At 35.9% G+C, this 15,957-nt stretch overlaps 3 protein-coding genes across 3 annotated transcripts; 1 reads left to right on the top strand and 2 right to left on the bottom strand.

Moving 5' to 3' along the window:
• The first annotated feature begins 1,675 nt into the window (after positions 1–1,675).
• On the top strand, positions 1,676–2,402 carry LOC123904392 (protein MAIN-LIKE 1-like). Its single transcript, XM_045954065.1, has 3 exons — positions 1,676–1,873; positions 1,952–2,322; positions 2,393–2,402. The coding sequence occupies exons 1-3, from the start codon at positions 1,676–1,678 to the stop codon at positions 2,400–2,402; spliced, it is 579 nt and encodes a 192-aa protein (XP_045810021.1).
• Positions 2,403–4,213: 1,811 nt separating this feature from the next.
• On the bottom strand, positions 4,214–4,606 carry LOC123904391. The gene has a single exon (XM_045954064.1). The coding sequence runs from the start codon at positions 4,604–4,606 to the stop codon at positions 4,214–4,216; it is 393 nt and encodes a 130-aa protein (XP_045810020.1).
• A 5,590-nt stretch (positions 4,607–10,196) lies between these two features.
• LOC123907812 (serine/threonine-protein phosphatase PP2A catalytic subunit) lies at positions 10,197–14,591 on the bottom strand. Its single transcript, XM_045958187.1, has 6 exons — positions 13,769–14,591; positions 12,263–12,377; positions 11,543–11,651; positions 11,392–11,469; positions 10,879–11,070; positions 10,197–10,794 (listed from the first exon to the last, which is right to left on the bottom strand). The coding sequence occupies exons 1-6, from the start codon at positions 14,019–14,021 to the stop codon at positions 10,621–10,623; spliced, it is 921 nt and encodes a 306-aa protein (XP_045814143.1). The 5' UTR covers positions 14,022–14,591; the 3' UTR covers positions 10,197–10,620.
• Positions 14,592–15,957: the final 1,366 nt, after the last annotated feature.

Here is a 15,957-nt window from a genome sequence, read left to right as displayed (position 1 = left end):
AAAGCAAGGAATGACCCTAATATGCTTCAGGTATGCCGTGGTGTTAGGGATGAGGTGGAGAGGTCACTTCGCGAAGGTGAGGCGGTGGAAGGAACTCCTGTTTTGACGTGTCGACGACTTAAGCGGGGTAGAGGGAGACGGTACAACACTCGAGAGTAGGCTTAGCTAATATTGTAACTCAGTTGTTGTTTAATGTAATTTTATTATTTGAATTTGTCGAATTTGGATGTAGTTTGATTCAAACAATTTGGTGTATTTGACTACGTTTAATTACCCGTTACCTTTTTTTAATTTCCGTTAACGTGATGTGTCTAATACTCAGCTATGTTATGATATTTTATGATGTTACATAAACGTGCAAGACCCAAAAAAAAAAAAAATTATGCAATTCATTTCGGTATCCAGTTACCGATATCTGGGTAGATTTCGGTACCTGGTAACCGAATATACATTTCGGTAGATTTCTGCCGAAACGACCTAATTCCAGTGAACCAAAGAAAATTTCGGTATCCAGGTACCGATATATGGGTAACTTTCGGTACCTGATAACCGAATATACATTTCGGTAGATTTCTGCCGAATAGATCATATTCCAGTGAACCAAACAAAATTTCGGTATCCACGTACCGATATCTGGGTACATTTCGGTACCTAGTAACCGAAAATAACGTTCGGTATAGTTCTGCCGAATATGTCCTATCCAGCGAACCAATGAACATTCCGGGGACTATTTACCGAAATCTGGGTGAGTTTCGGTACACAACTGCCGAAAACGCTATAGTTCGGTTCGCATTTACCGAAATTAACTAATATATTAGGAAAAACTTAAAACCTTCACTATTTTGCGCGAAAACGGTTTGTAACAGAGGCTAGGGCGATTTTGGAGGTTTCAATCACAAATTTAAGGTTTCACCAGTAGAACGACAATTTCTCTCTTCTAAACATTCAATTTCTCTCTGATAATCACCAAACTCATCTCTACAAGCAAGTTTTCAAACTCAACTCTCTCATTTTCTTGCTTTTTTATTTTTTATTTTTTTATTTTGATTTGTTAATGCTCGTGATTATTGTTTTGATTCCACTAAATTTGGGGTTGTATTTTAATTTAGGGTATATGATTGGACTTGTATAGGGTAATTTATTTTAGGGCATATGAATTGGATTTGTATTCTTGTTTATGTGCACCAAGTGTTTGACAAAATGCTTGTATGAGTATTGATTTATGTATAAAAATTGTTTGAATGAGTAACCGATGAGTATTGATTTCGTAGATACTTATGGTGACTGTTTTCTTGTAGGAATCATGACGGACGACAAAGTTGGCCGAACAAGACGTGGCGGTGCAAGCAAAGCACATAGCTCTGCACGTAGACAGGCTGCAGTCAATGTAGATAAAATTCCAAGTCGAGCTAAAGGGAAAGCAGTTTCAACCACGACGGATGAGCCTCGACCGGAGGATGCAGAATCGCAAGAGGAGAATGAAGACGTGGAAGAAAATTTTTCTGAAGAAGGGGAAGAGGAAGGGGAGGAATGAGTGGATGAGGAAGCGGAGGAAGCGGACGAGGAAGCGGATGAAGAGGGGGATGATGATGGGGAAGAAGAAGTTGACGAGGAAGCGGATCAAGAGGGGGAGGAGGAAGGGGGAGAAGAAGTGGATGACGAAACGGAAGAAGAAATGGAGGAGGAAGAGGAGTCTGAACAACCACCACCAGAACCTAAAAAACCACGGAAAAAGGTTACGCGAGTAACACAAGGAAGGAACCCACCACGAGTAAAACCACCACCAGTTACATGTTATGATGGTGGTCCGTCTGACTTGTCTTTGTTGCCGGGATTTGGAAAACATGTTGCTGTCCCGTTGTGGAAAGGAGAGGTAAGTTACGATTCAGATAACACTATTTATTTTCGATGTCAATTGTTATGAAGTGTAATGAAGTGTAATGTTTTGCAGCTCCAATCCCGGTATTTGAGGGTAATGAACAACGGGAAAAAAATCAACAATTTCAAGATATGTCCGAAAGAGTACTCGTGGTTTTGGAATGTCGTTAATGCATCCGGACTCGAAACCCTGCGGCGGACAAATTACAATCACACCGATTGGGGTCTGTTGACGGCATTTGCAGAGCGATGGCATCCTGAGACCGGAACTTTCCATCTTCCTATTGGTGAGATGACTATAACCTTGGACGACGTGTCCTCATTGCTTCATATTCCGATTACCGGAAAAATGCTCGACCACAACGGAACGTCATGTACAAAGGAAGATGGTGAAGAGATGTGCGTAGAGTATCTGAACTTCCCTATTAGTAAGTGCAAGAAAGAGTTTAAAAAAATGAAAGGAGCACATATAGGGTTTAAGGCGTTGAAGGATTTGTATCTTGATAATTTGAAGGATGCCTTGAAAGCTGAAAGGTTAAAGAAGCCTGCTGAAGATGTGGAATTCCTCAGGGAATGCACCATTAGATGCTATTTGCTCTACTTGATCGATGCAACCATTTTCACCAACAAAAGTATACAGTACGTGGACGTCATTTTTCTTACCTACTTGCGAGACCTCAGTTTAGTTAACACGTGGAATTGGGGTGCTTCTGGGCTGGCATATCTGTACAACTACTTGGATGCTGCAAGCCGCCCGAGATGTGGAAATCATGGTGGTTATAACTGTCTATTTCAGGTATACATACAAACTCAAAATGTGTTTTGCCTTTTAACTGAATGTCGGTTGTTATAATTAAATATTTTGCTTACCCATATCATGTGTTTTCAATAGGCCTGGATTATGGCGCATTTCAAAACTTTTGGTGGACGTTTTGTTGATGAGAGATACACCCACGACAATCCCTATGCGGCAAGATTTTTGCCTTTAAAAGGACCAAAATTTCCAGGGCAGCATAGGTCTGCATTGGATACAATGCGCATGGATGAAGTGGTGTTTTGCCCATATGAGGAGCACCGGCAAACCAGGCCCTTTCAAGATATCAGTTGGTACACTGGTTGGATTATGTGTGGAAGTGCTATTATCAATCCACACTTGCCAGAGCGTGTCCTCCGACAATTTGGACATGTCCAGTCTATCCCTAGGCACCCTGATGTATCTGCAAAGGCTGGTATGAATCGGTTTACGATTGCTGATGCATTTGCTTCCTACCTGACTGCCAACTATGTGACAGAGGAGATACGAGGACCAAAAGTTGTGCGTGCATTTGATACCGTACCCGGATACATTCCATGGTTATACCGTGTTTCTCATCCGAAGATATTGCCACCGGTTGAAGCGGATCCACCAACACATGCTAACCTTGAGAAGGACAACGTGAGTGATGAATGCGACGTGTCCGAAGTGACTAAGAAGGTTCGAGCGGATTTGAGGAAAGCGCTCGATGGTCAACTCAATTTGGCCGATGCTTTGGTGGTTATTGAAAAAGCCTACACTGATTTGGAGCCTGTGGATGCATATTTGGTGCGACGGAAGAGGAAAAGAGACTCGGGTGAAGGAACAAAGAAGAGGAAGAAGAAGAAGAAGACAACAACGGAAGATGCCGGAGCAAGCAGCTTGTAGTTTTTTATTTTTTGTTTTCGCTATGTTTTTTTTTTTTTTTTAATCCTGCCGTGTACAATGGAACAATTTGTCCGTATAATTTCATTTTGCTTGGGATGTATGAACATGGATTTATATTGAATGCGGTTTCTATTTAATTTGTTTTTTTATTGGATTTGGATTGGAATGTATGAATTTCATTTGAAATACGATTATATCCGAACAGGTGATTTCGCGTGGATATGATCACACGGGTGATACATAGTTTAAAGTCATTTGTTGGGAAAAGACTTATTTCGGTAAAACTCTGCCGAAACATACAAAAACAGTGAGCCAGAGAAAAATTCGGGAGGATATTACCGAAATCTGGGTAATATTCGGCGTTCAGTTACTGAAATAACGAGTTCGGTAAATTTTTGCCGAAACTACGTATTTCCAGTGAGCGAGTGAAAATTCCGGTACCTAAATACCGAAATCTGGGAATAATTTGGTATGCTTTTACCGAAATAAAATTTGGTATTCAATCTCATCGAAATCTTTGAAATTACACCGACTAGTATTAATTATAACTTCAAGAAAATGAAACACACTTAGGCAAACTAAAAATCACAACAAAGATGAAAAGGAAACACACTTAGGCAAATTAAAAAACAAAACGATAACAACACGGTCGCATCACTTAGTAACATAATTTGGGTCTTCCGGTCCAACAAGACAAGCAAGGATGGCTTCAACTGATCTTGTCAGTGTCGCATCTAGCTCGATAGGCCCCGTGGAGGAGTACTGCTCGAAGATTGAAAACATAGTTTCAACATCATCGTTGTTTTCAACAGTCATACGAGTGAAAGCAACGCGTCCGTCAGAACCAATTGATGGCTTTCGATACAGGAGATTTGATACCGTTCTATTGTCGTTCGGGTTGTTTACGGTGCGATTCAGTTGGTACAGCTGCTGTTTCAGACCTTCGAACGTTTCACCGTCATTGATTCGAAACAAATGCGGTTTTCCATCGCCAAAGTAAACTGCCGCAAGAGTAGATCTCATTCGTTGTGTGAGTGAGACATCCATTTTCCCTTTATTTTTTTTCTGTCGAGTGTTGAATTCAACAAAACACATGAATTTAAAGATGGGTTTGGTGCACATTATGGCGGTAGGTGAGCGTTAATGAGGTGGATTGGTAGTTAACGGAGTTAGGTGGGCTTAAATGCGGTAGGTGGGTGTTGATTCGTTTGGCGAGCGTTTAGAAAATTTAGATGGAGCATAAAAAACGTGCAACATAAAAGCATTCATTAATTAAAAAGTCAACATCAACATAACTGAAAAATCAGCGATAACGTAAACGAAAATGCACCGATAACATAACTGAGAATTCAACAACATGAATAACAAAATTTCAGTTTGTAACTACTAAGGTAGCATACAAACGTGGATACTTCGGATCCACTTCTACCCCATTGAACATGTCGTTCACATCGTCATCATTTTTCAACTCCTTCCACTCGTATTTTCGCGGTTGCTCATCATATCCACCGACATTGTCACTGGCCAGATCGATTGTCGATTCGTAATACGCAATTTTATCTATTTTGATTTGTCTGCCGTATTTGAAGCGATACATGACTTCGATCTGGCGTTTAAGAGCTTGAATAGTCGTCAAATTGTTCGACAGGTCAACGCAGAACAACTCGTCGTTACCGCGAAACTTAACTGAAAATGCATGAGATGTCGCCCTATTGTTATTAACAAACCGATTTGAAGCACTCATTTTGCGTAATTGTGAAAACGTGTTTTTCACAACTATACACATACGGCGGTTTTATACTACATTCAATCTAATTACGGCCACATAATTTCGTCGGTGTAATTTTAACCACAACTAAATGTCGGTGTAATCTTGACCACAAAAAAAACAAAAAAAAAAAAATTGTCGGTCCAATCTCGACCACAAAAAGTGTCGGTGTAATCTCAACCATAAATTATTTGACGGGTTCGTATCGATTAAGTTATTTATATGATTTTTAACAAGTTTTTAGGCATATGCTTACATCTTTTCTACCCCCCAGTTTTCTTTTATACCCCCAGTCAACAGTTGAAAATTTAACCATATTTCGGTTCGCATTCCCCGAAGTTTATGAGTTCGGTTAATATTCACCGAAGTTAACTGTCATACCCCCTTATTTCGGTACCAATCTACCGAACATTTCAGTGGTTCACTGGAATTTGTAGGATTCGGCATATGTTTACCGAACTATATAGTTCGGTAACTATTTGCCGGAATATCACCATACTTCGGTACCAATCTACCGAACATTTCGGCTGTTCACTGGAAATAGGCCGGTTCGGCAGATATTTACCGAAATCTGGGTAAATTCCGGTACCTAATTACCGAAATATATTTTCATGACAACCAATGATATTGTAACTCACGACCTTCCATGGAATGACATCCACGCGAAATCCATTGTTAATGCTGTTCATTCAGACACATTCATATTGGAATAGAAATTCATACAAGTATACAACATTAAAATTATTTCAAACACCAATATCATTATATCGACACAAACAATTAAACAACACCAAATCACTCCAATATGTTTCATAACAAAATGGATGTCATTACATCTCGAATCATTTCATTACAAAATGGATGTTCGTTACATCAAAATATATAACAACATAAAATACATCAAAATAGGCCAAATGATCAGTCAATCACCAACGGAGTTTCTCTACTGCCTGCACCAACTGTTTTGACGGTGACAACGTTGTCGATGTGTCAATTTCTATCGGCTGCGGCACATTAGGAGGACTTCTTGGTTGATCAGCTGGAACAATGCCCGTTGCAAAAAGGCCAAGCACAACAGGTCGCCTAACTTCGACAACTTCGTTAATTTCGCCTTCCGTAACTACAGCATACGCAAATGAAAAAACAATCAATCAACCATACATAATATTTACAATCTTATTACAACACTAATTAAACACATAGGACACTATGAAGTCAATATGAAGCCAAAATAAAGCCAAGTCAATATGAAGTACAGTTTATAAGTCAATATGAAGTCAAGTCAAGCCAAGCCTAAGCCTAAGGCAGAGGATCAACATTTCGGTTCGTATAAACCGAAGGTCACATAACTTGACTTCGGTTTATATTCCCCGAAGGGTTACTGTCAGAACCCCTACGAAAACAGAGCCTATGATAGCAAGAAAAAACGAATTTAAATCGGTGGTTACCTGAGTTTTGTGCTTTGGTGCGTGTTGAATCCATTAGATGATGCTTCAATCTTGATTTCAAGCCTCAAATGCGTCAAAAATTGATCTTCTTTCCGTAACCTTTTTAAATTCTCGTTTTGTGAATAATAAGAACTGACAGCAGAGTATTTATATATAGAAACACTCCGGTTAACGTTCACCGAAGTCATTCAGCGAACGGGTTATATTAACCGAAGTCCTAGGCCTGCGGTTCGTAAAAACTGAAGTCTTTTGGCAAAAAAATTTTATACCGCAAGGGGCAAAATGGGATTTTCGGGGGGTATAAAAGAATTGGGGGGGTCGGGAGAGAAAACTTCGCTCTTGAAGACCAAAAATTACCTCGCTCGAGTTTTAGAACTCGATCTGGAGGAATACCAAAATGAAGGAGGTCTAGAACTCGAACTGGGCCCTTAAGTTATGGATATTAAATATTTTGGATCCTTAAATGACAAATTAAGATGTTTTAGTTCCTAGTAGGAGGCCTAAATTGTCAAGTTTTTAATTTGAAGTATTGAAGTGTCAAATATTCTTAATTTAAAGTACCAAAATGAAACGAAAAAAAATAAATTAAAGATCAAATTATATAATATGTGCAACTTAAGCGACTAAAATGGAAAAAAAAGTAAAAACTCAAGAACTAAAATGAAGCTTAAAATTAACTTAAAGGATCAAAAGTGTTATTTAACCTATTCATTTTTTAGAGAAATTGAAAATAATTTGATATGTTATTAAGACTCATCAAAATTAACGGTATTCAATAAAAAGTTGTTACGGGCGGGTGCAAGTCTCTAAAAATTTACATCTTGATAACCAAATTTGACCGAACAACAATTAAGATGTAAATTAAATTTTTTTCTTCGATTTCGAGTGCATCTTCTTCTTGTTCTCTCTCTTTCTCTCTCTCACATAGTATTCGTTTTGTTGTTTTTATCCATCTTTGATAGATGAGAGAATGTATAACCTTGTAATATGTTGAAGAAAGTGTAAAATATACTCTAATATTCTAGGTCTATTTTAATTTGGGTAAATAGTGTTATACCCCCCTGCAAAATAGGCGAGTTTTGCGTTACCCCCCCTGCAAAATATTTTTTTGAGATTACCCCCCTGCAATGTCAAGATTCTTTGCGTTACCCCCCTGGCTCAACAAGTGGGCATATGACATGGAAGAATCTTGACGTGGCATGACACATGGAAATTAATTTATTTTTTATTTATTTTTAATTGCCAACTCATTAATTAATGTGGGTTTTTAATTAAAAAAATGAAAAAAAACTTAAAAGTTGTTATATTTTTATGAACTTACTTAAAAGAAAGTTTTTTTTTTTTTTTTTAACTAAAAGTTGTTATTATATATATATAAAAAAATTCTTATATATATATAATAACTAATAATAGAGTAACCAAAAAAAACGAAGATGAAAAAAAAACTAATAATAATAATAATAATAATAATAATAATAACTAATAATAATAGAGTAACCAAAAAAAAAAAACTGCAATCACATAGTAACGCAAGAACAATCGCTTTGCCATAACCCCCAAATTGAAATTGAAAACGAAGAACAATCGCTGCATATGAACGGAACGAAAAAAAAAGTTTCTTTAAATAAAAAAATTTCTTTAAAAAAAAAATTTCTTTAAAAAAAAGTTTCTTTAAAAAAAAGTTTTTTTAAAAAAAAAAGTTTCTTTAAAAAAAAAAAGATTTCTTTAAAAAAAAAGTTTCTTTAAAAAAAAAAAGTTTTTTTCATTTTTTTTAATTAAAAAATAAATAATTACTGAGTTGGCAATTAAAAATAAATAAAAAATAAATTAATTTCCACGTGTCATGCCACGTCAAGATTCGTCCATGTCACATGCCCACTTGTTGAGCCAGGGGGGTAACGCAAGGAATCTTGACATTGCAGGGGGGTAATCTCAAAAAAATATTTTGCAGGGGGGGTAACGCAAAACTCGCCTATTTTGCAGGGGGGTATGACACTATTTACCCTTTTAATTTCAACTTCTCATCTAGTAGATCTACTATTATCTTAGGATATACAAATTTTAAGTAAAGTAATTGCATTTCATCCTCTCTGTTGTTCATTTTGTTCTTCTATCTTTTGTTGTCTTGTGTACGAGGTGTTGAATTATTTGAAATAATAGAAATTTATGTATCAATGGAATTTTAAACGTAGTAACAAAGTTTCAATATAATCTGTTTGTCCTACCGTCACCCGTATGATCTACCAGCTGAACAAACCGAAGATGTAAATAGTTGGTATTGGGTCCAAATTAAGAGGTTGCAGTTTATATCGATTTGATAATTTGTTGGACCGAACCCGGCCGATTCTCAGCTCTAATTACCTTGTTGTGTCGGACCGACTCCCATAGTAGTCAGAGCATGCTTGATGTAATTGAATCGTCTTGTGTTTCAAACAAGCTGAGATAATGCTCTGAGACAGATGATGCGATGAGATTCAACAGACCGACCAAGTAGCCCACAAATAGCCCAGAATCCATAGTGTCCATCTTTGACAACATCAATCACATCTTCAAATAATTTATGCATAAATAGAGACAGATGTTCTTGATTTGAAAAATTGTGTTGCACTCTTTCAGTTATAGATTAGAGCCATGGAGCCATGGGCAGAAACTATGCCTAAATGAAGGAAACAGGGATGAGATGGGTCATATTGAGCGAAAAAGACGACAGAGGTTGTGGGATACAAATTAAAAGGAGCCATTGACAGAACATGTGCCATGGAGAGCTGAGAAGGTGCCATGGAATTTATGGAGAACGATGAGTTGCTACCGGTAACCGGTGAAGGAATTAAAATAAGTTGATGATGTTACTAATTACCATTAGAGTGTGTCAAAAGAAGATTGTGTTGGAATGTGTGACCGTAGCAATTTCCTTACAAGTAATGTTTCACATTCTTTAGTGACCTTGTTAGTCTTGTTTACAAGAGGAGCACATGAAAGAAGCACATATGCGTAAAGCACACGAGACTAACATGTCAAGCAAATAAAGTTACGATAGGATAATGTACAGCATATAAGTTAACGTGAAGAAACTAACTGCAGCTAAAGTAGTTAATATGAGTATTCTAAATACACAGTTAAAATTATACACAAGTGTAACAAAAAATAATCCATTTTTAGAAAAAAATCCAAGTCAAGAGTTCTGAATCTAGCTTACAAAGTTACAAGGCAGTGGACAGTACGAAGGTTCAAATTTATATTTAAAAAAACAATTTTTGATAAGCACAAAAATACTTTTTTTCCTTCCAAAATTTAATGAAAAATAAATTTATAAATTTCTCCATAAATTCTTAAGAAATGTAAGTGATATTTCATAGGTACTAATGAATACAACTATTTACCTTCTCTTTAAAAAAAATATAAAATAAACAACCACCTACAGTATCCATCCACCAACCCAACCTATGATAAGATATAATATCACTGAATTATGTAAAAAATCAACACCTGCATTTGTCACCACTCACAATCTTAAATGAACATGATGGTCACAACTCAAAAATCTGCTCTCTAACTTGAGATTTAATTAAAAGAAAAAAAATTACAGCACAAGATATACCATGTTATTGCTGCTTCCTCCTATCAAAAATATACAATACCAATTGTGTCAATTCTATTGGTTTCTTTTCCAAATAAGACAGCAGCAGCAGCGGCAGCAGAAGACAAACTCCAAAAAGAAAGAATTATGTTGTTGTTGATGATGATAACCCTCCACCACTTAAACAGTTGAAACTCCTCTTTTCTTAAAGACAAATCTACAGTAACAGCAGAAAGAAGTGTAACTACATACAAAGAGATATATGAAGTTACAAAAAATAATCCGGTGTCTTTCGTGTAGTGTCAGGCTCAATTTGCCTCGGAGCTGGATCAAACTGCAGAAAATTCTGATCCATATTTTCCCCAATTTCCAGAATGGCAGCCATATTCCCACATCGGTAGCAGTAATTTGGAGCGCTAAAAACAGTCACCACATTCTTCTCCTAAAAGAGAAATCAAAATAACAGTTAATGTATATAGATAGTAATAGGTATCCTTGAAATGAAACAAAATGTTAGGTCAGTCACCTGGCACCAATTGTATCCTTCCATCACAAGCTGGTGAGCTCTAGATATCAGTGAGAGACCATTTGTATGATTGAACTGAGCAGCTATATCCTGTCCAAATGTATAACCAGCACCACGTGGAGATATTCCCCAACCACAACGATCATCGGGATCAGACCACAAGAGATCACACATCGGTCCTTCATGTGGAACCTATATTGCACAGGCACAAGATGTCACTTGTCAGGCAAGATATCAAGTTAACCTCTAAAACCACCTAGAGCAGCTGGAACAATGCATACACCTTTCTAAACTATAGATGAAATGAAACACCTCAAAAGCATTTACGAACTACAATAAAGATTCACAAGTTGCAATGTCAAATGAAATACATTACTGTTCATTCATACCATACATTAGGGGGTAAAAAGATCTTTAACTCGAGCATGCTTAGCATAAAAATGTTCTTAGTATTAAAGAAATTGCAATTGTAAGATCTTGCCAATTACAATAGCCATTTAATAACACACAAACCTCCTGTATGCGATCCAAGGCGCGGATATTATCCAGTGTATCCAAAGATGGCGAGAGACCTCCATGCAAACAGAAAATCTGCAACAAAAAGGATGTTAGACACTGGTATAAAGAAGTCAAAGGAACATTTTTAACATATTTAAGCTCATACCTGACTCTCAATGAGTGCAGTCAAAGGTAAATAATCAAACAAGTCTGTAAAGAATTTCCAGACATTGGCATTTCCATATTTTCTCAAGCATTCATCATAGAAGCCATACCTGGTGAAGGATATGGTTGAAACAGTAAGAAAACAAATAAACAACTTTCAATATAAAACCCCTTTTATGCTTCTTATGTTCGAAGATTAAGTTTATCTTTTCCAAATATATATCCTCCCAAACAAATAATTAATTGGCATTCAAAGACAAGCATAAACCACATAATTTGCGTTTACAAAGTAGCACATTCACTCAGATACGCATCTCAAGCAGATATAATGTTTCACTTATGTGCCACATGGTGCCATTGTATTGTAGTATACTATCCATTTACCACACACTTCACAACTCTTTCTCTAAAGTTGTAGAAAATGACTAAAACACTATCTACAGCATCACCGAGAATAATGAGAAAGATAAAGAAAAACAAGAATGTCAAAATATGACTAGAAGAATCAAGTTGTGGAACCCCATTGAACTTTGCAGTGAGATAGATGGAGCCAACCGGCAAAGTTCTATAACACAAACCCAATGAATAGAGAAAATGGAGATGCTCATCATTAGCCTATTCTTAAACTTTAAGCAGGAATTATAATGAAACTTCGGCGTAAACGTGATAATATTTACATACGCAAATAACAATTAATAATTCAAGAAGGGAGGGTTCTTACACTTGAGTAATTTGACGGCTCTCATGATTTCCCCTGAGAATTGTAATTCTATCTCTATAACGAACTTTCAGTGCCACCAAAAGTGAAACAGTCTCCACTGAATAGTACCCACGATCTGCATATAAATTTAGCCAGCATTATTAAGGGATTGTAGTAGTTCCCACAGATGCAAAGAATCTAATATGAATATAATTAGAAGAAATATGTCAATCAAAGGATGGTTATGGCCAAAGTTGGCAGCTTGTTACATCTGAATCTAGTAATAGTCAAATAATTAAGTTGTTAAGCCTCATAAACTTCCCTAAAACACATTATAGTAACATTCAATTTTGATGCTTCAATACAAACAGAAAAATCACTTATGTCCTTCTTATGCTATCAGCAAATCCCGTCAAAGTATAGACACTTTGACAAATGACATAGAGAACTTCACTCCACACTGAATATTATCCTATAAAATCTATTCATACAAGTTTCAAGTTCATTGTCCATCAAGAGTTCAATGAACAGCGTTTCCCTTCTGTCATCACCCAACACTCTTATATTACACAAACATAAAATACTATGAAAATCACAACTAGCAAGATCATTTTACATTTATCCAATTTTTTGAGCTCAAACTTATATCTCCACATTTCTTAATTGTGTTGCACACCTGCACCGCCCTAACCCCCGACGATGTGATAGTATTAGTAACCACACCCCCATAACACGATCTTCATTTCCAATTTTAAACCAAAAATCTATCATACATGGGAGACCAACAAGGACAGTAAAAAAGGCAAGTTTCGGCAACCAATTCTGAAACAAATGGCACATAACTAAATCCAGGAGCTGAAAAAAGTGAGGCTATTATAGATTTCAACAGTGACATCTAGCTATAACTTATAACACCATACAGAGGCCAACCAAAGAAATGATCAAGATTTTTTCATGCAACAATAACACAACCATAAAACAAACTAATGCACAACCCGAATAATTTTTATCTAAACATGATCACAAAATAGCCTTAGTAAGTTGATATGGATCCAAACTAGCTAACATATCAACAGATTCTGAAAGAAACATGCTGAATGGTATTGCATCAATAGTTACACAGCAAACCCGACGATTTTAAACAATCACTCACCAATAAGTCAAACAAATGTAACAATCTAAACAGAGCAGTTTCCATTTTTCAGAAAATATCATAAACAAAACTATTTCCATAAAAGGCTCCAACATATATAAACGGCAATTATTGCAAAACAAAAAACTACCAAAATTCATCAAAAACCAATAAAATACTCTCAATTTCAACGCACCACCAATAATTCATCTCAACAACAAAAAATTACCAAAACCAAAAATGAAACCCTATATACATCAAATTCATCTCATAAAACAAAAAATTCCAAAAAATGAAACCATATATACATCAAATTCAGCTCATAAAACCAAAAATCAAATAAATAATTACATAAAGAAAAAGATAATTTAAAGATTTGAACAAGAAAAACTAACCTACATAATCTCCCATAAAGAGATAATTAGTATCAGGAGCATTTCCACCTATCCGAAAAAGCTCAATCAGATCATAAAACTGACCATGAATATCACCACAAACCGTAACCGGACACTTCACCGGTTGAACGTTCCATTCTTCCACCAAAATCGCTCTCGCCTGTTCACAAAGCGCCTTGACATCCGCCTCCGCTAAAGGCTTACAATCCATCAGATGCTCGATCTGCCGATCCAGATCCGCGTGAGACGGCATCGTGAAAAAGAATCTTCAGATCCAGAAATCGATTCCAAATCGATGCTACGAGTAGATCGAAAGAGGAAGAAACAATCGGTCAAGTTTTCAAGCCGACCGGAGAAGAGTCGGCGACGGTTATCGGAGAATCGTTCAGGTTCCGATGCGAAACGCGGAGAACGAAATGATGCGTTTTAGAAAGGGTTTGTTTATATTATTGGTTCTTCTGTTGTTAATCATTTCATATTTTTTGGTCTCTGAGTTTTTTGTTTTCTTTTTTTTCTCTTTGAATTGAATCTCGCAGTTTTTTCTGGTAAAAAGAAAAAACAGAAAGGAAAAAATAATAATATAAGAGAGATAAGAAAATTTCAAAAGAGAAAATATTTTTTAATATTTGATTTTTTGTTGTTATGTTATGTTGGTTTTTTTGTTATTTTTAATTGATTTATTTTATTTAATTTGTGAATGAGAGAAAAGAAGAGGGAAGTTGCCGCGAAGGTGGGGGAACCAGCCAGAAAGAAGTAACAAAATCAAAGCCAAATGAAATTCAAACTCAAATTAAATATTTGGATTGCCTCCCTTTTTGAATATATGAAGTCTAAACTACTATTAGGAGTTATTTATACATTAATTTTTTTATTTTATTTTATATAAAATTAAAACTAAACTCAGCTCATATCATTAATTAAACTAAACCCATATCATTAAAAAAAATAGTTTAATTTCATCGATGAAATAAATGCTATTATTTGGAACGTCTGTTTACTGAAGATGAAGTTAAACAAGTAGTGTGATAGTCTTAAGAGCCCTAGTAATTTGATGGGGTTAATTTCGATTTCATCAAAGAATTCTGGATGGATATTAAGAGAGATTTTCATGAGATTTCTATTAGAATTTTATTCTAATATAGCAGGTTGGTGGAAGGGTCAAATCGCACTTTTATTGTTCATACTTCGATAGTGGCGAATGCTAAAATAAAAAGAAATATCAGATTTTCACCCTATATATTTGGTAGGGTGCATGTACAAGGTGTTAGCAAAAATATTGGCTAACAGATTGAAGTCTCTTATTAATAAGGTTATTTCAGACACTCGATCTGTTTTTGTAGAAGAGAGACAAATTTTGGATGGCTGCTAATGAAGTGGTTGATGATACTAAGAAAAAGTAAACATGAGTTGCTTCTTTTTAAGGTTATTTTGAGAAGACATATGATTCGGTTGAATGGGGGTATTTAGATTCAGTGATGGGAAATATGAGATTCTCAAATAAATGGAGACGTTGGATTATGATATGTGTTAGATCAAATAAATAGAGATGTTCGACAAATGAGTTTGAGATGGCTCGAGGGTTTAAATGTCATGCTCAAATCATCAGTTGTCACTAGTTTGTTTGAGGGGTATCAAATGGATTTTGAAGCTACTTTTGTTGTTCACCTCTCCCATATACAATTTGCTGATGATACTCTAATTTTGGGTGAGAAGAGTCGGAGAAATATTTGTGTTTTGAGGACTAATCTCATGTTATTTGAGTTGATATTTGTGTCTTGAAATGTCTTGTTTTTTGTGCAGTCTTAAATGATATTACATCCTGTTTCAAAATCAAATATTACATTTATTCTCCACCAATTTAGAGCTATGAATGAAAATCTCATGCTTATTTGTTTTGTCCAATAGGCATCCAATAGGCAATTGAGCATATTTTAAGATTTGTCGTGAATAATTGAAATCATTCGGATAGTTCTTTTACTGTGCGTTTGATTCGTAAAACATCAAAGACTGAACAGAACAGTACAGGACAGAACAAGATAATACAGGACAAGACAAAACTGTACCGAAGAGATATAGAGCGATAATATTTTTATATTCGAAAATAAAATGAGTATTTTTGTATTTTTTATAGTTGTACTGTGGTTCAGTGAGGGATACAAAATCTTGTTTTTGTCTTGTCTCATGCTACC

This window comes from Trifolium pratense, linkage group LG2, assembly GCF_020283565.1.
Source record: "Trifolium pratense cultivar HEN17-A07 linkage group LG2, ARS_RC_1.1, whole genome shotgun sequence".
Classification (NCBI taxonomy): domain Eukaryota; kingdom Viridiplantae; phylum Streptophyta; class Magnoliopsida; order Fabales; family Fabaceae; genus Trifolium; species Trifolium pratense.
Note: the sequence above shows the minus strand (reverse complement) of the source record. Positions and strands in the feature narration are given on the sequence as shown.